The following is a 24,844-nucleotide window of genomic DNA, read 5'->3' as shown; positions in this document are numbered from 1 at the left end:
ATTCTCGGGTTTCATTTAGCACTCCCCCCCGAAAGAGGATCTAGTTATGTATGTTCTGCTTTTGTGTAAAATTTATCAAAACTAACAGAAAATTCTCTTGGAAATTTGGTCTCTAAGGAATGTGAAGCCACATTTAGCACATTAAAGGAAGCAGTTAAGATGGCTGGCATTGTGCACAGGTGTACTTAGTCACCCCAACACTCTTCCAAGTTTATGAGCTTTTCTCAACATTAGGGCATGTTTATATTTTAAAGCAAAAATTTTAAAGAATTTTTAATAGCCATGCCATTCTATACATATTTTTTATTCTTAAATTTTTTCATGTAACTCAAGAATGAATCTTTTAAATAGTCAGTCTTAATGTGCAAATAAAAGTACCTATTCATTTTGGGATTGAAAAGTAATAAATGCCACAATGTTAACTATATATACCCATAATATGTAGCTACATGTTTGTGGTGGTGGTGGTGGTGCTGCTGCTGCGTGTGTGTGTGTGTGTGTGTGTGTGTGTGTAGGTTAACATTCCAGCCCTGTAATATGCTATTGAAAAATCATGAGCTCATGGTTTCCACTGCCTTATTTTGAAAAGGGCTGCTGTTGCATTACCCAGAAGTGTGGTTAGCCAATGTGGCTCCTTGCCTCTTAGTCTTCTCAGTGGTCACTGCTTGCCCTAGTGGTCCCCACTTGCCAGCTCCTGTTGCTCTCCATATCCTGGGCCTCACCTCCATAGACTTTCCAATGGCTTTTTTTTTTCTTGCATTCTTATCTCCACACTCCGGTTCCTTTATTTCCTTTGCTGCTTACTGAACCCAACTCTAACACCTATTCACTGACTTCTGAGGATGCAGCTCAGAGCCTAGTGAGCACATTCTCCACCACTGTGCAGCACCCCTCTGTTGGTATAATGTTGCTCATTCAAATGCTGATTTCTGCCCCCCCCCTTCAATCTGGGCATTGCATTGTGATACTTATTCTAAGCATCCTGTCTCAACTGTGTGTAAACAGGCCAAAATAAAACAACTAGCCACAATGTTGTGCAAAGGGAGGAGCCAGAGGACAGGAAAGAGGGGAGGAGCCAGAGGGCAGGAAATGAGTGGGAGGAGAAGGGGCAAGAGGAGAGCTAGGAGTATGGAGCTGGAGGAAAGATCTTGGAACTTCGTGGAGAGATGGACTGGACCTAAGATATCACTAAAAGCAAGCATAATGCGGGAAATCTAAATGTTAGGAAACTATGGGAGCTTGGAGGTTTAGGATGGAGTAACTATTGCCCAGCATTGTGCTCTAGGTTAACTAAATAAACCCAGTCTCTGTATGGTGATTTGGTTATACAGCTGTTTAGGACTAACAGCAGGATTACCATACAGTATATCAATAGCAAATATTAATAGTTACTTACAACACCCCTCCTACTGTGATGAGGAGAGCACTCAGCCTGTAGATGCCGGCCTGCAGGCTTAGCGTGGACACTGTGATATTAAAATTACAGCACTGGGGTTACCCACCGGAAACCCTCAAGCCTATTAACATTTCCCAGTTAAAGGGGGGATGGATGGTCAGTGGACCCTCACTTCAGATTCTAGCAGCCCACCTCCAGCTGCATGTAACCCTGTCCTAGCTGCAGGTCTTTAAGAGGCACTAGAGTACACAGGAGGTAGGAGAGTAGAAGGTTTGGGTAGTTTAGCTGACCCAGGATATCCACACTTCTTTAACTTCATTAAATTCACTGGTTCACCAAGATGGACTTGGATGGAATCATTTAGTTGTTCTTTTAATGTTCTGTCTGGGTGAACAGGCATTTCTATTTCTGCACATCTCACTAGGAAAAATCACAAGGCAGCCTTCTGTGTCTTCTATTCTGCTCACATGACACATTTTTCTAATTCATGACACACTTTTCTAATTCATTCCTCCTATTTGTGTCACTAGCTCATCTACCTGAAACTTTTCTCTTTCTCTTTGTCAGGGTTTCACAATACTTGCCTGGCTAAAGTCCTTAGCTAGAGGTCTTTCCTGGACAGCGAGCTGTGAAGGGGCATAAGGGGAGGGAGGGAGAAGGCTGCTCACTGGTTCCCATATCTTGGGAGTAGGCGGGCTCACAGTGAAGAGATTTTTTTTTTTTTAATTATTAGTTGAAGATTTTCCTACAGGGAAGATTTTTGCTCATTTCATTTTGTGGCACTGGGGATCAAACCCAAGACCTTGTACATGGTAGGCAAGTACTCTACCATGGAGCCATGGCCCTAGCTTTTTAGCTTCTTAGGAAATCTGTAAACCTTCTGTCACTCTTACTGCTACCTTCCATTTGTCACCTGTGTGAATCTTCCTCCAGGGCAGGGGGGCAAACTGATCTTCATAGGCTTTACATATTTTAAATTGGAAAGAAACCCATTCAGATTTCGTTGTGCAGGTTCACTTTTGCTTCTAGTACAGTACAGTACGCTTACTAACAAAAAGTGTGGTTCAGCACCCATGTGTAGCAGGGCTGTGCAAAGTAAACAGGACTTAACAGATACAGTAGGATGCAGGCCACAGCACATGTTACTTAAAAGCTCTGTAGGGAGGTAAGACTAAAATAAGTCATACAAAAATCACAGAGAAATGGACTTTTGTATTAAAGTAGACTGACTAAACACTAATAGTTGAGAGGCGTTGTAAAACTGAAACAGGAACTCACGGGAAAATAATTGAGTCAATGATGTTTAACTGAATGAAAGTAACCGAGGCATTCACACAAAAACACTTGCTGTCTGTGACAGAGTTGTTGCTTGGTATATGGACCTACGCTTACCTTCATGTGTTGTTTGCACCCTATGTCCTTTACTTTGAGCTTCTGCAATACCAATGCCTCACACTTCATGTTACCAGCATAAGAACACATCTCTGTTCACTATTGATTAAATAGTGAAAGCAAGCACATGGTACATAAACTGAATGGAAAATAAAACCATCACTGGATCTGGGCTCCTTAATCTCAAGAGGTAAATTCACATCAGTGACACTAAAGATCATGGTGGGAGAGGCTAGCTTGGGCTACAAGAGACAGTATCTCAAAAAAGAATCCCAGTTTAAGGGGCTTGTTCCCATTTGATGTGGTCAGGAAGCAGAGTTGAGACTACAAGATAGCTAAAGGGCTGGAATAATCACTTAGCAGTTAAAAACACTTGCTGCTCTTGCAGAAAACCAGAGTTAGGTCCAGCACCAAAGGGAATCTCCCAGTTCCAGGAGATCTGAAACACCCTTCTGCCTTTGTGGGCACTTGCACACACGTGGCATATCCACTCTGAGATAAATAAACTTTAAAGAGAGGCAGCCTGAGGACTGACTGGGAGCACCACCCTATCTCCAGCAGCTCCAGGGCGGCACTGGGGTCTTCTCAGATCCTGGATGTCAGGGAAAATCAACATCCACAGCTAACACATTCAAAAGGACACAAAACAACTCCTGTGGCATTCCTGCAAAAAAACCCCAAAAAACAAAACAAAACAACAAAAACAACAACAACAAAAAAAACACTGTCTGAAGCTCTGCATGGGGAAACATGAAACACAAACTCATGTCTGAGAAAACTAACAGAAGCTCTATATTCCTCCACATGTCAATATCATGACAAAGGCACAGGACTAAAAGTGGGTGGCAACACACCACGGATTGTGTTTTCTGCAAAGGTGACTACTACAACAATCAGAAAATTCAGTGCACGCCTGCAGATTAGGTGATTATATCACTGATAACTCTCTGACTTTGATAATTCTGTGATTATGTAAAGGGATGTTTTCAACTTTGAGGGAATACAGTAAAGGGCAGGATAACACCAACTTGCCAGTAGGTTGGAAAGAATGTATGTGCACACATTTGTCCACATATATAGGTAAAGGATAGAGCAAGATCTGGAGAATCTGGGTGAAGATCATTTGGGAATTTTTTGGACATTTTTTTCAAATATTCAAAAATCTATTATTATGGCAAATTAAAGGCTAAAAGAAAATGTGTCTCCTTTCTCTATTGTTTAGGTCCTTTTCATTTCAGGGTTGAACATCCTGAGTGAGTTCAGCTTTGACATTCATTTCATGTTCAATGTTCCTGAGTTATATATCTAGCTGCTTCACTGAGAATCAGATTCTCACAGAGAATCAGAAAAAAGGGTCTAACCTGGGACCCCCAGTTGCCATGCGTGGCAGTGTCTCCAGAATCAGACAACCTACAACCACCATACTCTACTAAAAACCAAAAAGGGCAACAGAAACCAAGGAATTAAATACCTACCCAACAAACACAAGACCAGATATCAGCATCTAGAATTATAATCAGTCCAAACCCAGATGCCTAGACTCCTGGGAATTATTTAGAAAGACAGTAGCAGCCAGGATAATATGTCTCCATGAGAACAAAGCAATTCTACTACACTAGACCCTGAGAAATGAAATTTAGCTATAGCATGAGACAGGGACTTTGAAATAGCTTTTATGAAATAGTTTTAGTTAGAAGTCCTTAAAGATGGTATAAATAAATCCGTTAATGAAATTTATGAAAACACAAAAAACAGCAGGTGAAATAAAAAAAGTTCAAGACATGAAAGTGGAAATAAAGTCAATGAATAAAACCCAAACTGAAAGAAAACTCGGAATAAAAATTTTAGGAACTCATACAGGATCCTTAGAGGTTAAGCCTCACCAACAGAATACAAGAGATGAAAGAGAGAATCTCAGGCAATGAAGACAAGATAGACTAGATACCTTAGTCAAAGAAAACATTAAATTAAAAAGATCCTATGAAAATAGCAAATCTAAGAATAAGACGAATAAAGGAAGTAGAAGAAACTCAGGTCAAAGGCACACAAAATATTTTCAACAAAATCATAATAGAAAATTCCCCTAACCTGAAGGAGATGCCTGCCAAGGTACAACAAGCATACAGAACACCAAAGAAAATGAACCAGAAAAGAATCTCCTCACAGCACACAATAATCAGAATACTCTACATACACCCCCCCCATAATAATAATTAAAGCTGCAAGCAACAAAGACCAAGTAGCATATGGTGATAGACTTATTAGAATAACACCTGACTTCTCTATGAAGACTCTTAAAAGGCAGAAGGGCCTGGACAGATGTTCTACAAGCTCTAAGAGATCACAGATGACTGCCCAGACTACTATACCCAGCAAGATTTTCCATCACAACAGATGGAGATAGACATTCTATAAAACAAAATTTAATCAATATGTATCTATAAACCCAACTCTACTGGAAAGAAACCATCAACCTGAGGAGGTTAACCACGCTCAAGGAAACCCAGACCAGCAAATAAAAGAGAAGTGAAAAAGCCACACTACAACAAAAAATCAGAATCACCAAACACTGCTCATTGACAATTCTCACTGACAACAGTTGCAATTTCTTCAATAAAGAAATACAGACTAACAGCCTGGATTTGAAAACAGGATCCATCTTTCTGCTGTATGCAAGAAATAGCATGAACATTAAAGATATATAACAGCTGAGGATAAAAAGAATGGAAAAAATATTCCAAGCAAATGAATCCAAGAAACAAATAGTGTAATTATTTTAATATTAAAAAACCCCAAACCAGAACTCAAACCAAAACTAACTAGAAGAGATAGGAAAGGAAACTATCTTCTCATCAAAGGAAAAATCCACCAAGAAGGCATTGCAATTCTTAACATCTATGTGTCAAACACAAGGTTACCCAATTTCATAAAAGAAATACTAGTACAGCTTAAATCACATACTGACCCTCACACAGTAATAGTGGAAGATTTTAATACCCACTCTCACCAATAGACAGGTCATCCAGACACAAACAGAGAAGTGATGGAGCTCAATGACATCATAAACCAAAATCTCCTAACATATTTATAAAACATTTCACCCAAGGATAAATGAACATACCTTCTTTTCAGAAGTTCATGGAACCTTCTCCAGAATTGATTGTTGCAGGATATTTGATCACACTGTGAACTCCAAGATTGTGTTGCTTACTGGAAAAACCTGTTTGTTGTTGTGGTGTGGCTCAGTTCTAGGGCATACACCTTTTTTTTAAAAATTTTATTTTATTAATTACACTTTATTCACTTTGTATCCCCCCATAGGCCCCTCCCTCCTCTCCTCCCGGTCCCACCCTTCCTCCCCTTTCTTCACGCATGCCCCTCCCCAAGTCCACTGATAGGGGAGGTCCTCCTCTCCTTCCTTCTGATCTTAGTCTATCAGATCACACCAGGAATCCAAGAGCTTTTTGCTTGAACAGGGTTAAATAAAGTCAACCACAGGTCAATAGGTGGAGCAAGCAACCAGTTGACAGGGAGTGAACATAGAAAAAACCATAGAGAGTAAGAGAAAGAAGGATGGATAGAGAGATGCACAGAAGTTGAACAGAGAAACATTCATTTTGAGGGGTTTTGAGACAACATGGAGAAAATGTTTTTTTGGGGTGTTGGCTGAGGAGGAAGTCAGCGGGGTGTTTTCTTTGCCTCTTTGAGCCAGCAGGCTTTCACCCCAGCATCTGGCTCCTGAGTCTTTATTGGTAAAATTGAACAACTGAGATTTTGTTAAAAACAATCACACACTTGGACACAAAGCAAGTCTCGACACAAGATGCCTGAAATAACACCCTGCATCCTATCTGACCACCATGGATTAAAGCTAGATATCAATAACAGCAGAAACAATAGTCATGGAAACTGAACAACTTCCATGAAAAATGGATCAATAAAGAAATTTTAAAATATCTTAGAATTGAATGAAGATGAAAATACAACATACCCAAACTTATGGGCCACAATAGAGGTAGTTCTAAGAGGCAAGTTCATAGCACTAAGTACCTACAAAAAAAAAAAGTTGAAAGGGTCTTACATAACTTAATAGAACTGAGAGCTCTAAAATAAAAAGAATAAACAATACCCAGAAGGAGAAGATGGCAATAAATAACCAAACTAAGGGCTGAAATCAATAAAACAGAAACAAAGAAAAAGTGCAAAGAATCAATTCTTGTATAAAATCAATAAGATTGACAAACCCTTAGCCAGTTAACTGAAAGGTGATGAAAGAAAATCCAAATTAACAATGCTCCATACCCAGTGGTGGATGGCTAACACAAAGCCAACTCAATGGCATTCTTGGAGGTGCTTCTGTCTCATAATGTTTTGTGATTTTTTTTTTAACTTCATAGGTCTTTTGAGTAAATAAGTGTTTTATGTTTTTATGGGATTTCTGTATGTGTGAATATGCATGTCTGTACACTAATATGTGTTTTTTATGCTTTTTTTATTTGGCTTTTTTCTTCTGTTCTGTCCTATTCCAATTTGTTTGTTTCGTTTTAGCTAATTTTATCTATTATTATTCTTTAGGTGCCTGTTTATTTTCTAAGAAAGACAATAGGGGCATGGATGAAAGTAGGAGGTTAGCTGGGGGAGAAATTTGGAGTTGAGGGAGGGGAAATTGTAATCAGAATATATTGTGTGAAAAGTGTTTTCAATAAAATAAAAATAGAAAAATAGTATCTTATTATGTTATATACCTATATATACATCTAATGTTTCCACATAAGGCTGTGGGTTTCTTTCATAATAAAGACTTTCCTAGTCCTTTTAGTTGGTAAAATGTTATAACAACCTACTTTTTTCCTTGACTCTTAAGGTGACTTATGAATTGGCTGCTCAATTTTTAATATTACATATGCTTAAGCAACATAAAAATCAACTTTTGCATATAATTTTATTCTATGAATGATTTTATATAATAAAGATTTGTTTAAATTTTTGTTGGGCATGGTGGGCACATGCCTTTAATCCCAGCATCTGAGAGTCAGAAGCAGACAGCTAGATCTCTGTGGGCTTAAGGCCAGGGCTACAAGTGAGACCATTTCTAAATAAATAATTTTGATGAAGTACTTGAAGAGCCCATTTTTTCCATAATTTCTATCATCATGATTCTTCCACCAGCACCTCACGTAGAACTGATTTAATCCTAAAGATTGATATTAGTAAGAGTGAACTATCAACCAATGAATAAAGAAATAAAGGCCCTTCTAACAGATGTGGACAAGGCACACGTGCTGTTAAGACAAGACTCAGTGGTCTCTCATTTTCCTGTTAACATCACAATGTAAGCAAATGGCATCCTCTTGTCTGTCTTCACCACAATTTCCCTGAGTTTCCTCTGCATCAGACATCAGACCTCTGCAGCCTAGTGCATCCTAACACCACTTAGGTTTGGTAGCTTCTGCAGAATCTATAGGACAAGATGGGGAATGGGAGGGTTATCTTTTGTTTAACTAGTACTGGGGATGGAACCCAGATCCTCACATGCTCAGATGAACTACACCCGTCCATCTTACACTTTGCATCCCCTTCCTCCATTCCTGTCAGGTGAGCAAAGCCTCTCCTTTGCCCTGGTTCTCTCTATAGTTTGAACCCACTCCTTCCCTCCAATATACATGTCATGCTGTTTTTCTTTCCCCCTTTTCTCTGAGACAGGTCCTCAATATAGCCCTGGTTGGCTTGGGTCTCACAATGTAGAACAGGCTGGTCTCTAACCCACAGACATCTTCTGCCTCCTGAGTGGTAAGATTACAAGGCAGGAATCACCACGCCAAGCAGTTAAGCTGTTCTTATTGCTATGTTTTTCTCTCCCTCCCTAATTTCGTCCCCTTTAATGCTCATATACCCTCATGGAATCTTCAATTAAATAAACAAAGTAAAAGCTTCTGTTTGAGCCTGTCTCTTTCCTGCATAATTCCTTGAAATAATCTATTAGATACCTTCATTATTGTGTGTGCACAGGACCCCTTGTGGAGATCAGAGGACAGCCTTCTCCAGTTCTCTGCTACCATGGGCTGTTCTGGACACACCTCAGGCAGCTTTCTAGTAATCTGCACTTACCTCACATAGCCCTTTCCCTCTATCCCAGCAAAAACAACTTGTCAAATATAAGTGGAAAAAAGAAGTGAAAGTGACATGGTGTGGGAACAAGTACAGGCTGATTCTGTTGAACCTCCAGGCAGGGCACAGTGCATGGCATATAGCAGGTAGGCAGTAAGGGACACATGACTATAGATGGATGGATGGAAGATCATGCCTATTTCCTCTTACCCACCTTCCTCTTTCGATGCCTTTGATGTATTTTCTCCTTGGAGGGGGAGCGCATTGCAGTGAGATTTACAATCCCCTGTGGGATGAACAAAAGTGCAAAGACAGAGACAGATCAGATCACTCATAGCCTACGTTGAGCTCACAGTAGAAAACTGCAGAAGGTTGTCTTCTGCTCTCCACACTGCTATGCACACACAATAATAAAGGCTTATGATAATTATTTCAGGGAATTTTGCAAAAAAGAGACAGGCCTGGGAGCAAAGGCCCAGTACTCCATGGAGTGGTGGCCTCAGGCCTCAGTCTGGTCCAGGTTCCTTCATGGGAGATGGGGATCCTCAGCTTTAGCCCTGAACTTAGCTCCTGAGTCTTCTGGTGCTAGGCTGGCTTGCCCTTGTGGCCTTTGTCCTCGGAATTTAATCATGTACATAATACATTAGCACAGACATTCACGAGGGTCTGAGCACCCCAGAGCCCAGCCCAGCGGAGGCACCAGCTTTCCTAGCACCCTTGACTGTGCCGGGGTCTGCTGCAAAGCGCGCGCGGTCCAGTCAAAAGAGCAGTGCAGCCATCAGCTCTCCTTAGTCTCCCTTGGCGGCAGCGCTTTACCGAAAAAGCCACAACAGCTGGATGAATGACGCAAAGCTAAGACCCTTGCATCAAAGAAACTTGGCGACACTCCGGTTTTGTTGGAGGACGTTGGGGTTTCTTGATGACCGTTGGAAGGCGCGCGCTCAACAGGCGCTGGAGCCGTGGAGCGTCCAGACTGTAGGGGTTCCGGTCGCGCGCACGCGCTGGGGGACGGGATGCACGGTGAGCAATTCCACTTCTCCGCGAGTCACCAGAGAGCACCTGGCCGCCGTGTGTCTAAAACTGCAGAGATCAACTTAGGTAGGCTCCGCAGGCCTTCGCTGCGCAGGCACTGTGTAGAATCAAAGCAAATTCTTTAGTAACCCGAGGGCCACTGTTAGCAATACCGGTTACAGCTGGATTCTCACTTCTCGCCAAGAAAGGCGCTCCGTTCGCGACAGGTGCAGAATCGTCCTTTCACGCGGCCACGCCTCTGACATCTCCTACCCCACGTGGGCTGTTTAAAGGTCTTGGGTGAGGCAGAGCCCTGGAGAAGTCAGGGTGCAGAACGCCCGCGCCCAATCCGTGTTCTCCGGCCTGTGACCACATTCGGCACGCCCTCTGCACCTCTATAAAAGCCTCAGCGAAGAGCTCTCCCGGAGCACCGCCCTCGGGTGCCCTACCTCTCCAGCTTTACAAGCGGGGCCACCACTGTTCCCAAGGGAGCCCGGCATTACTTCCTCGCCTTCTCGACCTCCAGCACGGCGTGGCTGCGCCAGGCTCGTGGCTTCTCCTCCTCCGCTCTCAGACTCTCCTGACCCTGGGCGGCCCCCGAGGTTCCGGTCCGCAGGTGAGCAGCGACAGCGCCGAAGTCTAGTGAGCTCGCCGTGCACAGCCCAGGTGCGGCCCGTGCAGAACTCTGGTCCCTGCAGGATGAAGAACCAGATGCTGGAAGCGGTGTCCCTCCTCCTGGAGAAGCTGCTTCTCATCTCCAACTTCAAGCTCTTTAGCGAGTGCGCTCCAGGAGGCACAGGGAGGAACCGTCCCTATGAAATCAGCTCTTTCCTCCGCGGCGATGTGCTGGAGGTGTCACGGACCCATTTCACCCACTATGGGATCTACCTAGGCGACAACCGTGTCGCCCATTTAATGCCCGACATTCTGTTGGTCCTGACCAATGACAAGGGACGCACTCAGAAGGTGGTCTCCAACAAGCGTCTAATCCCGGGTGTCATTTGCAAGGTGGCCAGCATCCGTGTGGACACAGTAGAGGACTTTGCCTACGGAGCAGACATCCTCGTTAACCACCTAGACGAGACTCTCAAGAAGAAGTCCTTGCTCAACGAGGAGGTGGCACGCAGGGCTGAGCAGCAGTTGGGGCTGACCCCCTACAGCCTACTGTGGAACAACTGTGAACACTTTGTGACCTACTGCAGATACGGTGCTCGGATCAGTCCGCAGGCTGAGAAGGTATGAGACCCGGGGCAGCTGGGGCCGGGATCCGTGATCCTTTGGGACAACCCCTACCTCACTAATGAGTTCTAGATTAAGTAAAGAGTTATAGTGTTTCTAGGGGAGGTCTGGTAAACAAAGGCAGTTTGCCTAGCAGAAAGGATATCCTCAAAATGTCCAGTAAAAGGGTGTGGCCACACAGACCGCTTCCAGTGATTCCTGTTATGCTGTGCTAGTCATCCTGGTCTGCACACAGGAGGTACATCTGGGGCGAGGGACTTGGAACTTTCCCCAAGAAGTGCACCTGACAGGAAGGCGTCCAGTTTTCTCCTTGTTAGGCGCATAAAGTGAATTTTCTTTATAGGCTCAAAATTCCTGGTGGGAGGACATTCCCTTTCTTTCCATGTTTGCCTCAGACAGGTTTTTCCCTGGTGTTGTAACTTTAATCCCCATCCTCATTCATTGTTAAGTATCTCCTAGCCATTAGCCCCAAAGGTAGGTTGGACTTTAGGTTCCCGGAGATGAAAACAATTCATTTTCAGGGCCCTTACATTTTGAAAGGTAATTTTTATCCCTACTTGGGAGTGGCACCCAAGTATTAGAACTTGATGAAGTAAGCTACAAATCCAAAGGGGAAGGAGATTATTTCTCAAAAAAAAAAAAAAAAAAAAAACTACTTAACTCACAAAAGATAGTTTATGTTTTTAATCCTGCACTTCATTAGCAAATGGATGCTTCTCAGCCTTGACTATAATTATTAAAGGGGGTGCTAACATTTGCTCCTCTTAATGGATCCTGGTCAACCACACAGTAAGGTTTGGTGATATTCTGTATGTTTAGATGCTTTTGAAACGAAGAACAAGCAATCACACTCTATAGTCTTGATTTAATTGACATACCTTGAGTAATTTTTTGACACAGCAGAAAGTGAAGCTATTGGACTTTTATATGTTGCTATATTAAACTTCTTACAGATTTTTTTTTAACTGAACCAGAATTAACTTACTCTAGGAATCATTTTCTATGGCAAATTTAAATACAATTATGATACAGTGCAATGATTCAAGAGTCTCCCCCTTTAGCCAAGGCCTGTTTAGAGGTAAACTTCTCCACATTTACAAACATTAGCTCCAAAGGTATGCAAAAGAAGCCAGGATGGATTTAGTTAAGAACCAAGCCAATCATTGCTGTAAGGAAAAATAGTTTTCCTTTCCAAAGTGAGACTTGCCCTTTCATACCACACAAGTGACACTGTGTTACCTTTTTCAACACAAAAAAGGTACAAGTGCTTTTTACAAGCAGTAAAATATTAATCACATCAAGAGCTAGTTGGGTGGTTTCTAATTTGGAGATATTAGTGGGGCAGCATACTCTCCAGTGCAACTGAGTTTCTGTTTCCCTGTCCATGACCTAACAATCTAGACCCAGCCTAGAAGACTAGATTTCCTCAGGAAAAAATTCTCACCCAAATGTTCTAAGAGCTTTTTTTTTTTTTTAATAATAGGGGCATCAGTATATTATTTCTACTTTGACATTTTAAAAAAGATTTTTCCTTTTTTGTTTCTAATTACATGTATGTGTGTGCATATGGGCATAACTGCAGGTGCCCTTGGAGGCCAGAGACTTGGCATCCTGGGAGGTGCCAGGCAGGTTGTTAGTCATCTGGAAGTCAGTATTGGGATGAATTTGAGACCTCTGCAAGGTCTCAGCATGTATTGTTAAGCCATCTCTCTAGCTCCATGGTTTCAACCTTCTAGAAACATAAATCATTCTTTGTTTCTGGGTCTGACTGTTGAAGTCTTCTTCACAGCTTTCTCATCTTAGATCAGCACGGCAAAGCCATCTCTTCTCAAATCTGAGTTTATAAAAACTTCAACTTCACGCCAGTGACGAGATTCACTGGGTCCAAGTGCTTACTGCTCAAATGTGATGACTGCAGCTCTATCTCTGAACTCCATAGTGGAAGGAGGGAGCCAACGTCCAAAAGCTGTCCTCTTGCATTCACACAGGTGTTATGGCACTGGCATATACAATCATACCTCTCTAATAAAAAGTTTAAAAATGCACTGAACAAGAGCCTTTACATTTTTGTGAGATGTTCTCATATCTTCTGTAATTCTCTTATTTTTTCTTAAAACTGACAATTTCATGGATGTATATTTTTTTATCACATACCTCCTCCTACTAAAACTTCTTTCTTCCAGCTGACCCACTTCTACTTCACAAATTCTCCTCTGACTTTCATGGCTTTTTGTGTCTGTGAATCACTGAGTTTAGTAGTGTCTTGGCCAGTGTTCTATTGCTGTGATGAGACATGAGGAGTGTAGCAACTCTTATAAAGGAAAGCACTTAGTGGGATTAGTCTATTATTATTGTGGTAGAAGCATGGTGGCAACCAGGCACTTAGGTTGTTGGAGAAACAGCTGAGAGTTCTACATCCAGATCTGCAGGCAGAGGAACAGAGAGCCACTGGGCCTGCCTTGGGCTTTTGAAACCTCAAAGCCCACCCTCAGTGACACACTTCCTCCAATAAGGCTACACTTATCCCAACAAGGCCACGCCTCCTATCCTTTCTCAAGTAGCGCCATTCCCTGATGACTAAGCATTCAAATACATGAGCCACTGAGGGACATTCTTAATCAAACTACCACAGCAGTTAAGGTTATTTGTATAAGCATGGGTTGGGAGTTATTTATTGGAGTATGGACAACTAGCAAATGAAGAATTGACACCCTCTCCTTCATTACCTATTAACTTTCCTGTTTTGTCTCAGGAAGGGTTAGGGCCTCCCAAGACCTTCTAAGACTTGCCTGTATTGCCATGCAGGAATGGTGTCCTAGCTCAGTGTAGGCAGGCACAGCTGCTGTGAGTGCCTAGCTGTGCTGTGACCAGGAGACAGCATTTTCATGTCACTCTTTCCATCCTCCAGCTCTTATATTCTTTCCACTCCTCTCTTCCAATATTGCTTTTTTTTTTTTTTTTTAGAAATCATAAAATTGAGGCATTTTAAAACTGATATCCAGTGTCAGATTATTGCAAAATTAAAGTCTCTTTAACTTTTCTTGTTCATTATGCTTTTTCTACTAATAATGTTTTGTCTAACTTGTCATTGCTAGAATGAATGCAGATACCTCTTTACAAGTGACTCAATGTTTACAAAAGTGAACTTCTTGACACCTTCTATACATTTCCTATTCTTTTTTTTTTTAAACAGGATCTTCATGTAGCTAAGGTTGACCTTAGACTCCCAATCTAGCTGAGGATGACCCTGAATTTCTGATCTTCTGATCCTATTTCTACATCCCCTAGTCATGTCTCACATCCAATTTATACAGTGCTGAGGATCAAACCTAGGATGTCCTGCACTCTAGGCAATCTTACCTACTGAGCTACATTTCTAGCCTTTCTGGCATGATGGCCAAGTGGCTACAGAGTAGGGGGCAGGAAAGAAGGAGGAAAGGAAAGTAAGGAGGTAAAGGAAAGGAGGTAGGGAGGGAGAAAAAGAGGGAGAGACAAAGAGAGAAAGGGACAGAGTACATGTTCATTCATGCACTCATGTGCATCCACACACAGGAAAGAGAAACAAGGTCTGTGTCCTGGGCTGGCCTCTAACTGTAGATAGGCAAGAAGGACCTTGAACTTCCAATATGCCTACCTCCATCTCCCAAGTGACAGGATTATAGGTATGCATCACCACACTTCATTTCTGTGGTACTGGGAGTTAAATCCTTAGCTTCATGCATTCTAAGCAGGTACTTCCCTAGCTGAGATACCACCTCAGATCCCTATTCAGCTTGACTTTAACCACTTCATGACAAAGCACTTGTTATTCTATATCTTATTAGTTTAGTAAAAGAGACACATTTGCTGTCTGTCCTGTAGATAATACTTGGATGGCTAATAGGTTATTGCATATTTCTTTAGATATTATTATTTAGAACTATGAATAGAGATGGACTTCCATTCACATATGGACTAAACAGCATGGTCAAGCTTGGCTTAATGACATTTTACACATATCATTAGGCTATTTACTTGTACACAGAATGCATTTATATCAGTAATGGAATCTTACAGGACTGCTTCTACATCTGTGGTAGGTCCTCAGTTGAGATATCACTATGAGGTCCTGACTGTAGTAGGCCTGCTTATTGCGTTCATCAATAATTTAGAATTTTAGCCAGGCACAGTAGTGCATACCTTTGGCCCCCCAGAATTCTAGGTACTTATATTTCAAAGCCATCCTGTTCCAGACAGTAAGTCCCAGGCAACCAGGGATAATATAGTGAGAGCCTGTCTCAAAGCAATGAAAACAAAGAATTTAAAAACCAGGGCTGCAGTTAAGAGTTCATATTGCACTTGCAGAGGACCCAACTTTGGTTCTCAGCACCCTCCTTGGGCAGATCATAACTGCTTATAACTCTAGCTCCAGGTGTGGGGCTGTGTTTCTGATGTGCTGGCCTCTATGGGTACCTGCACTTATGTGCACATACCCACACACAGATACACACATTTATAATTAAAAATAATAAAAATAAATCTTAAAAAGTAAGGACTTTAGAAACTTTCCCAGCTGCTCAGGAAATTTCATTAAGCCCTGGAGTTCTGAGTCAACTTGACTAACACCGCAAGACCATATTTTAAAAAAGGATCTTAAGTCTAGAATGAATAGCAAAACTCACATGAAAATGACAGTTGTTAATTGTACCAATGGAAAGGATAACTGTCAAGAATATAGTAGTGATAATCACTGTACACCTTATTTTTATGCAGTATAGAGAAGAACACTATTCTTCTACATGAAAGGTATAGGTTATCTTCAGGGCTATCCCTTAAGGTTATCCCTTAATCCCTTTATTTCCAGGAGGCAATTATTTCCAGGAGGCTATGGCAACCCAGTGTGACTAACTGTCTTTAGACTGTAAGAGTTACAAAAAATATGACTGATTTCATCAAATTTTAGGGTAGTGAAGTAGAAGAATTGCCTAATTTCTGTTCTTGTTTTGTTTTAACTCAAGTTTAGAAAATTCCTCCTTAGGTTAATTTGAGAATATGCTAATTAAAATTAATTAATTTAATGCTGTTGTTAATCTTTAATGCTGAGTAACTTTTACGTGATTCATTCTATAGTTTTCTATAACATTCTGAGTATTATTTCATAAGTCACTGGAAACAAAGTTTTCCTGCTGAACTCAAAACAACTGGGAAGACTACTTAGTGGTGTATGTATTTCTTTTTAGCCATGGTTCTAATAGTCTTAACTTTTGTTTTCCAGTTTTATGAGACTGTGAAGATAATCATTCGTGATCAGAGAAGTTGTCTTGCTTCAGCTGTCTTGGGATTAGTGTCTATTGTCTACATGGGCCTGGCGTCATACATGACGCTTCCTGCAATTTGTATCCCATTCTGCTTGTGGATGATGTCTGGCTAGCTTCCAATTTGAATGTGTACATATGACGTCTGGAAATATGTTTCTACTTGTAGAGCACAACACATTACAAGCATTGTTGAGAAAAATGTGGCCTGGAACAGTGTTCTAGATAAAAAGTGATTAGGAATCTAACAAAGTGCTTACCATGTAAGCGGGAACAATGCCTTTCTGTGTCCACTTGGGCAGTTCTGCTGCAGAGCACCATGAGCCCTTGGAAGCATAACAACCTGTCAGAGCTTGGCAGACCCAGAGAAACAGACCCTGAGGTGATAGCCACAGGAAAGCATGTGGGTTATTCTTTTCTCCTGTAGTCACTTTGCTGTTAGGCTTATCGGCTGAGATCACTAATTTTATTGTAATGTATTCTGCTTATTTAATGACTGATATTAAAGTGAAAGTTTTCCCTCATTTAGATGAATATGTTTGATAATTGGCCAAAAAGAAGCTAAAGCTCACATTCTGTTTTGCCTTTCTTCATGTAATAATATAATTTCAAGTCAGTCAAGAATATTATTTTCATGTTCTGAGACCAGTGTTGAAAGAGCTAAGAGTAACTGGTCAGAAAGCATAGAAATGTTTTCTCCTGTAGAAACAGTGACAGTAGCTATTCATATTTACTTCTGAATAATCAGATATCTATTTTTCTTTTCTTTTAATGCCTATATGACTACTTTCAAATACAGTAGAGATATAGGATTTACAAACTCCAGCATCTGGTGCATAAATGTGCCAAATAAATATACCAATATCTGTACACACATAAATTGATAAGTCAACTGTATTTCTGTTTGCTTTATTACACTAGTGTCATTATTAATGAGGAGCTACAAAAGTGAACAAAAATCAAGTCCAGTGTTTTTCCTGTGCCTGTGCCCTTGGATCTGTATACATACACACATATGTATGTATGTATGTCACAGGATGGACACCTTTTAAAGCTAAATTTACTAATGTCCCTTAAAAAAAAGAATCTCAGATTTGTTTTACAGTCAATTTTCTACTTTAACTATGGTTTACAAACTTATGTATATCTCAGCAGCATATAAAGCCTAAATAAATAGAGCCAAAAAACATTACTCTGATACAATTAGTAATTCCAAGCAGGGAAAATCACTGAATCCACTGGATCATAGTGGAGAGCCAGCATTGTTAAAAGCATGCCTTCAAGACTGTCTCTAAAAATGGCACAGGTTGGAGTCACATGGCATGTCCTGGACCTGTTTTATGAGAGGTGGTACACACCACAATACCTGTACACAGAAAGCTGAAGTAGCAGATGGAGAGCTCCAGGACTGGACGGGCTAGAGGACAATACTGCATGTTGTCTGTTAGCTGTCAAGAGTTACAAACAGGCCCTGGAGAGATGACTCCGCAGCTAAGAGCTATTGCTACTCCTGCGAAGGACCAGGATTCTGTTGCCTGTAGCTTCTGTAATTCCAATTGCATAAGATTCAATACTAGGTTCTGGCCTCATGAATACAGCATACATGGTAGACAAAGATAGAAGCAGGCAAAAATAAAAACACACACTAAAAATAAAGCTAAAAAAAACAAAGAAAGAGAGAAAGAAAGAGAAAGAGAAAGAAAAGAAGGAAAGAAAGAAAGGAAGAAAAAAGAAAGAAGAAAAAAAGAATCACAGAATAACCAAGCCTGTAGTCTGAATGCTTGGCATGTGGAGAGAGGAAGACTCGAGTTCAAGACCACCTGTAAGACTTGTTTGCATCACCCAGAGGGCTTCAAGACCAGCTTGCACTACATAGAGAGATATTTATGGAGGAAAAGAGGGTTTTTGTCAGTGATCCAACTGGAACAAACTGAAGAGCAGATTTTAGTTCCATTGATATTTTATTACCCAGAGTTTTCCTACAGCAAATTCAGTTGGAGTATAATGATAATTAAACTTTAATGTTCCAATTAAACATTTAGTTGCTTAAATGTCTTATATCACTTAAACATTGAATGGAAAAATTAAAGAATATAGGTGTTCTACGGACCTCTTCAATCCATTAAATTACCTTAAGTATCTGTGCATTCTGACAGCCATTGTGTTAGTGCCTCCTCCCTTCTCATCCTGATAGGAGGGGTTTAAGTGAACTCGTTATAACCTTTTTGCCAGACATCAGTATTGTAGGAAGCAGAAAATACTGTTTGAAATTAAATATACTCAGTTAGTGGTTTCTCCTTACCTCCTGTGGAAATCCCTGGGGCTAGAAGTAGCATAAGCAATCTTGACTCTCTCCATGTTATTACACTAAGAATCATTCATCACTCATTGGATGTTCAGTTTGTGCTAGACATCCAAGTGCTACAATTTCATGTCCTGGTATTATTTTACATTTTTTTGAGACAGGGTCTCACTCAGTAGACCAGATTTACCTCTAATGATTTCACTCATAAAGATCATTTGACTCTGCTTCCCAAGTGCTGGGATTAAAGGTGTGCTCCACCACTTGTAGCCCTACATTAATTTTTAGCCAGCTACAATAGCATGTATACAGTGTGGTGGAAATATAGAGAAACAAGCAAGTAATTCTGTCTCAAGAATTACTTGAAGGAGGCAATAACAAGCAGAAGCTGAGAAATCATGAAGTAATTTTGTTACACTGACATCATTCAAATGTCCTTGGAAGAGGGAAAGAAGGGAGGTCCTATATGGTAAATGTTACACAGCACCAGAACTGATGAACTTGTAAATAAGAGTATCCCTTTTGTTTTTCCCATTTGCTTAGTTTGTTAACAAGGTAGCAAGAAAGATGTCAGTTATGGGAGAAACCTTGGGCCAATCATTTATTTTCTAACCTGAGGCAACAGGTCATAACTTTTTCTAGCCTTCATCAGTCAAAGCTCATCTTTATGATTCAAGTTCCTCATATTATTGTATTTCTATTCTATTAGTGATAGCTAAGTCATATCTGATGATGTTTTATGTCATCTCTTGATTTGTTCTTTGCATAGATGAAGGCCAAATGGGCTTACCTAATTTAAGATGAATTAAAGTGTCAGGGAGTAGGTTGTATATGGAATGAAAAGATATATGAGACATGAGCTAAACTATATGGCCTAACAGTCATAGTTGTACTGGAGTTTCAGTGATTGACATCTGACTAGAGGTAACTGAAGGCACACAGAGAGAAGGGACTCATTTTAGTTGTTGAAACCAAAATCAGACAGTGGGCACTGAGACTTAAATGATGGGACAGGTTTGTAAAGAACAGTCCACACATGGGAACAGCATGGGGAATGCACTGAAATCACCTACAACATGCATCATGAATAGCTGTGAGACATTCTACATCAGCCAAAGGCAAGTCGTTTAGGGGCTAGCAGAGGTGGTGACTAGACATGCACAAACACAAAGTAATCCTAAGATAGTGAAGTCTCTTGTAGACCAAGAAGTTGGACTTTATGGCTAGGCAGTGGAGAATTGGAGTGCAGCAAAGTAATTCCAAGAATAAAGCAGAAGGATGGAGGTTGGGGTGGGATAAAGAGACCTCACAGTAAGTTTAGCTCAAGTCTTTACTCAGTCTAATAAGGGTTTTCAACCTTCCAAATGCTGCAACCATTTAAAGCATTTCCTTATGTTGTGGTAACCCACAACTATAAAAATATTTTCACTGCTACTTCACAACAGTAATTTTGCTACTGTTATGAGTCATAATGTAAATATCTGATATACAGGATATCAAATATTTGACCCCTGTGAAAGAATTGTTTGATACCCCAAAGTGTCATGTCCACAGGTTGAGAATCACAGGTCTAGATGAATTGATTACAGCAAAAGAAATTAACTTCACAACTATACACTGAAAACTCCTGACCTTTGCTCTGCAAGGCATGCTCCTTTCTAAAGACACACAAGCAAGTTTGGATTGACTGTTTTAAATCTGTAAGAGCCTATTTCTTACTTTCCTGTTTTCTATTTCATATTGTTCATGTCCAAGACTAAAAGCTGTTTTCCAAGAGCACGTAGTTACTGCAATGGCAGAGATTTTTTGTTATGGATAAGAAGTATATTGGAAAAATCTTCATCTTATATGATCTAGCTGGGTTTTAATTAACCTCAATTTTTTAAAGTTAAACTAAGTTTATATTGATATACATGTACTTTGAATAAAATCAGTTCTATACCTAATTTTCTTGTCTTTCAATTTTAAATACCTAAGGGTAGACATCAAATAGTTTTTGAACTCTGTAGCCTGAAAAATATTGCCTCTCTGAGCTATTTTAATATTACTAACTGTAGCTCTATATAATGGAAATGAAAAATTTATGTGGATCTGACTGTAGACTGATATGATCTTTGTTACCCACATATTTAAGCCTACCTTAATTATGAGATGAAAAAACAAATCCTTCATCCATCTGAAAAAAATTAGCCACAGTAACTCATTAGAGCTAGAGCTATGCAACCAGACTTTTAATGCTACCAAAGCAACCTGCAGCTGTACTCTGGCTGTAACTGAGAAGGGGATGAGGTCTAAATTGTGGGGGAGGGATTCCACAGCTACCCTTAAAACATACACAGCCAATGATAGTTAGAATCTTAGTCCTATAGTTTTGGATCTAATAAGAAAGAACACAAAAACAGTTTTTAAAACACCAGTAGGAGCAGAGCCTAGGCATCTTCCGGCCAATGGAGTACCAGGGAAGGAGGATGTTAAAGAATGTAGTTTCTCTGGGTACTGACTAGGTGGCCTATGTGGATTCTGCCTGCCCTAGTCTTGTTATCTTGGATGACAGAGGCTTGTAGGCTGGAAGACTCTCTTCATGTCAGCTGGTCATTAGCTCCTTTAGATCCAGGGTCCCCACCCTACAGCATCTAACTTCATTATAATCTCACTTACATACTAAATAACACATTCCAGTATAACACAGCTAGCAAAAAGGTAGTTCACAAATTCCTAGAAAAATCTCCTGATTCCCAGTAAGATATTAAAATTCCTCGCCTTTAATAGATGACTATTCCCTTTCTTCTCACCCTATGTCTATAATCTTCCAACCCCCATGGGCTGAGAAGTTGATTTTAAGTTTATTTCTCGTTTCTCATTTTCTTGGTGAAGAATAAAATTCTCCTTTACTACTCAGTTGCTGGTGGCATTATTGCCTCCACAATTCTAAGGGGAGAGGTTTGCTTGAGGGCAAAGGGTAACAATATTGTTAGGCATCCAGTTAAAAATTAGAAGAGTAAAGACTACAGAGATATCCCAGCAGTTAAAAATGCTTGCTGGTCTCGCAGAGGACCTGGGTTCTGCTCCTAGCACCCACATGAAAACTCTCAACTGCAGATAATTAGAGTTCCAGGAGATGTGACAGCCTCTTCCTACCTCATTTGGCACCAGGCATGCATATGGTGTACATACGTACATGCAGACACTCAAAACACATAAAAAAATTAAATATTAAGAAAAACCAGAAGCCTTCAAAATCACCAAGGAGTGAGTTACTTCTCTCTCATGAATTTTGAAACCCACCTCTGGTGTCCTTAGTAACATTAATTTTAAGAAAAGAGAAAAAAAATCACAAGTACCTTTTGACAAAATTTGAAACATCATTCAAAAGAAAGGAACATGGAGGCAGCAAGGCTTTGTTAAAGCTCTAAGAGAAGGGTATTTTCTCCTGGTAAAGCATGATTATTTTACAGACTTTTTTCTTTAACTAAAAAAAGAAATTACTCTGTTTTATGCTTTTTGCTTAAAAGCTGGGAAATAAGTTATATCTCTGGTCCTGATAAAGAACAAAGACTAATATTGTATTACTCTGCTGTTAAAACTAAGAGTTAATTAAACAGAACAAAAGAATTAATTCTAATGGTCCTGTCAATGATCTGTGCAGAAAATACCCCAGAGGAAAGCTGTCTGTTACAGAGACTTTAGAGAACTGTATAACACCTACCCAGACATGTCTTTATGATGGTCTTGGGCTACTGTCCACACTCAGTCTGTGAGAGTTTTCCTCTGCTATGGCTGCTTTGGCCATTGCCTACTCTCAACTCTTTCAGTTCTATAGTAAATACTGCCTATTTTCTCTACTGTGATCTATGTCTCATTTGAATCCATTCAACAGGGAACACAAGGTTAGGAGGCTAAGGGGAAGCCAGAAGGAGATCGCTAGAACACTATCAATACTGAAGTAAAGAGATCTCTGTTTTCTAGGCCATTTCAGGAACAGGCCACAATGAACATAAAGGCACAAAGCGATGTGAGAGCACCTAACACAGTGGAGTTCATACAAACTAAGAATAATGCTTTTTGTGTTTAAGCTGTGCTTTCAGAAAGACATTCCCTGTCACAATGGCTAAGATCAATAACACAAGTGACAGCTCATGCTGACAGTGATGTGCAGCAAGGGGAACACCTGTCCATTGCTGGTAGGGTGCAAACTTGTATGGCCACTACTGAAATCAGTGTGGTGGTTCCTCAGGAGGATGGGAATTGATCCACCCTAAGATCCAGCTGTACCACTCATGGGCAGATACCCAAAGGATGTTTCATCCTACCACAGAGGTATTTGCTTAACTGCTGTTCTACTCATAACAGCCAGAAAATGGAAACAGATTAGATGTCCCTCAGCAGAATAATGGGTAAAGAAAACTTGGTACATTTGCACAATGGAATATTACTCTGTTGTTAGAAATAATAAAATCATGAAACTCACAGGTAAATGGATGGAACTAGAAAAAAAATCATCCTGGGTGAGGTATTCCAGACCCAGAAAGACACACGTAGTATGTATTCGCTTATATGTGAATATCAGCTGTTAAATCAATAGTAACCAAACTGCCCTAGAAACATACAGGTTAGCTACAGATAGTAAGGGACTTGGGTAGCAGACAGCTCTCATTAGGAAATAGTTATGAGTGGGTGGGGTCTGGGATAGGAAGACCATGTGGGGAGGGGAAGACAAGAGACACAGAAAGGAGGGAATACTGAGAGAAAGCTAAAATAAAGGGCCATATGAGAGGTAGTGTGGAAACCTAATACAGTAGAAGCTTCCTAAAATACATACATATATGAAGGCAATCTAAATGAAGTCATAAAATAATGGGGAAGACAGAGCTCTAACTGGTCATCTCTTGTAACCAAATAAAGCATCCAATCTCAGGATTGGGTTACATTTAACTGAGTTGTTGGACAAAGGGGTCCCATGGAATTTTCATAATATCTCAGATTGTTGCCAAGACCTGGAAAAGTCCATGATTTAATTAAAGAATAATTACCCTCTACTATTACATAGTAAGTTGAAATGATACATCTCCATACAAGACTAAAAGCAAAGCTCAATTCTAATCTTTAAAAAAAAAATCATTAAAAAATTTAAGTGTGTGCCTGCATGAGTACACAGTGTGCATGCAGGTTCCTGTGGAGCCCACAAGGCGGCTTCACATCCTCTGGAAGTGAGGTGGCAGGGGCCTAGGAGCTGCCATGCAGACTCAAGGAACAGAATGCAGGTCCTCTGCAAGAGCAGTAAGTGCTCTTAACCCTCTCAGACAACTCTCCGCTACTCAATTTTTATTCTTGACTAGAAGTAGTCTTGCTTCAGTGTCCCTCAACAAGCCCTGAAGCTTCTGCTTCTTCATAAGGTAATTCAGGAGGCACTTCCCTTTTCAAGGACAGGGAAGGTGGAATCCAAAGTTCACATGTAATGGGGTTCCATACCCTGTGGCTTTCAAGCCTTCTAAAGTCTATCTAGCTACTTAAAAATTGATTTATGTGTGTAATGGTTTTATGTATGTGGGCCACATACATGTAGTGCCTGGAAAAGTCTCCTGGAACTGAAGCTACAGATGGATGTAATTCACCCTGTGAACTCAGAACTACGCCAGGGCTTCATCCCTGAGCCAGCTCTTCTGCTTCCTCTCTATCTCAACAAAGGGACCTGATCAGACTGATCAACCACTCTGTGATCACGAAAGCAGGTCTATACCAGTTAACTCCACTGGTGCCTGTCATAGCCTTGAGGTCAAGTGCTTTGCTTTCATATCAGATCATTTCCTTGGGCTAATTATTTATTGCCAAGATACACTACTAAGTTCCAAGAAGCTATTCTCTGCCCATAATGAACTACAACGGACCTTCCTTTGAAGATGGGTAAGATGGAAGGGAATATCTGCTCATCATTCTGCAATGGTGTAGAGGATGGATTAGATGAGAAAATACACAGGCAGAAAAGTATTTGTCTTTTATAGGACATATATAATTAAATTTTAGATGAGGATTGTGGAAGACAAATGATGAAGAAATAAGCTATTGGCAATGGAGATAATGGAGCTTCATGGATGACCTTGATCA

General features: G+C 40.5%; 1 protein-coding gene across 1 annotated transcript; it reads left to right on the top strand.

The window, feature by feature from the left end:
- Positions 1 to 9,803: 9,803 nt before the first annotated feature.
- Lrat (lecithin retinol acyltransferase) lies at positions 9,804 to 20,688 on the top strand. The gene is made up of 2 exons (XM_021634588.2): positions 9,804 to 11,143; positions 16,401 to 20,688. Exons 1-2 carry the CDS (start codon positions 10,607 to 10,609, stop codon positions 16,554 to 16,556), a joined length of 693 nt encoding a protein of 230 aa, XP_021490263.1. The 5' UTR covers positions 9,804 to 10,606; the 3' UTR covers positions 16,557 to 20,688.
- The last annotated feature ends 4,156 nt before the right edge of the window (positions 20,689 to 24,844 follow it).

Source organism: Meriones unguiculatus, chromosome 2 (genome assembly GCF_030254825.1).
Source record: "Meriones unguiculatus strain TT.TT164.6M chromosome 2, Bangor_MerUng_6.1, whole genome shotgun sequence".
NCBI lineage: Eukaryota > Metazoa > Chordata > Mammalia > Rodentia > Muridae > Meriones > Meriones unguiculatus.
Note: the sequence above shows the minus strand (reverse complement) of the source record. Positions and strands in the feature narration are given on the sequence as shown.

Excerpts from the sequence above, each read along its gene's own strand:
- Lrat (XM_021634588.2), top strand. The coding sequence starts at position 10,607 with ATGAAGAACCAGATGCTGGAAGCGGTGTCCCTCCTCCTGGAGAAGCTG. Across the intron at positions 11,144-16,400 it reads TCAGTCCGCAGGCTGAGAAG|TTTTATGAGACTGTGAAGAT; the intron begins GTATGAGACCCG and ends TTTGTTTTCCAG.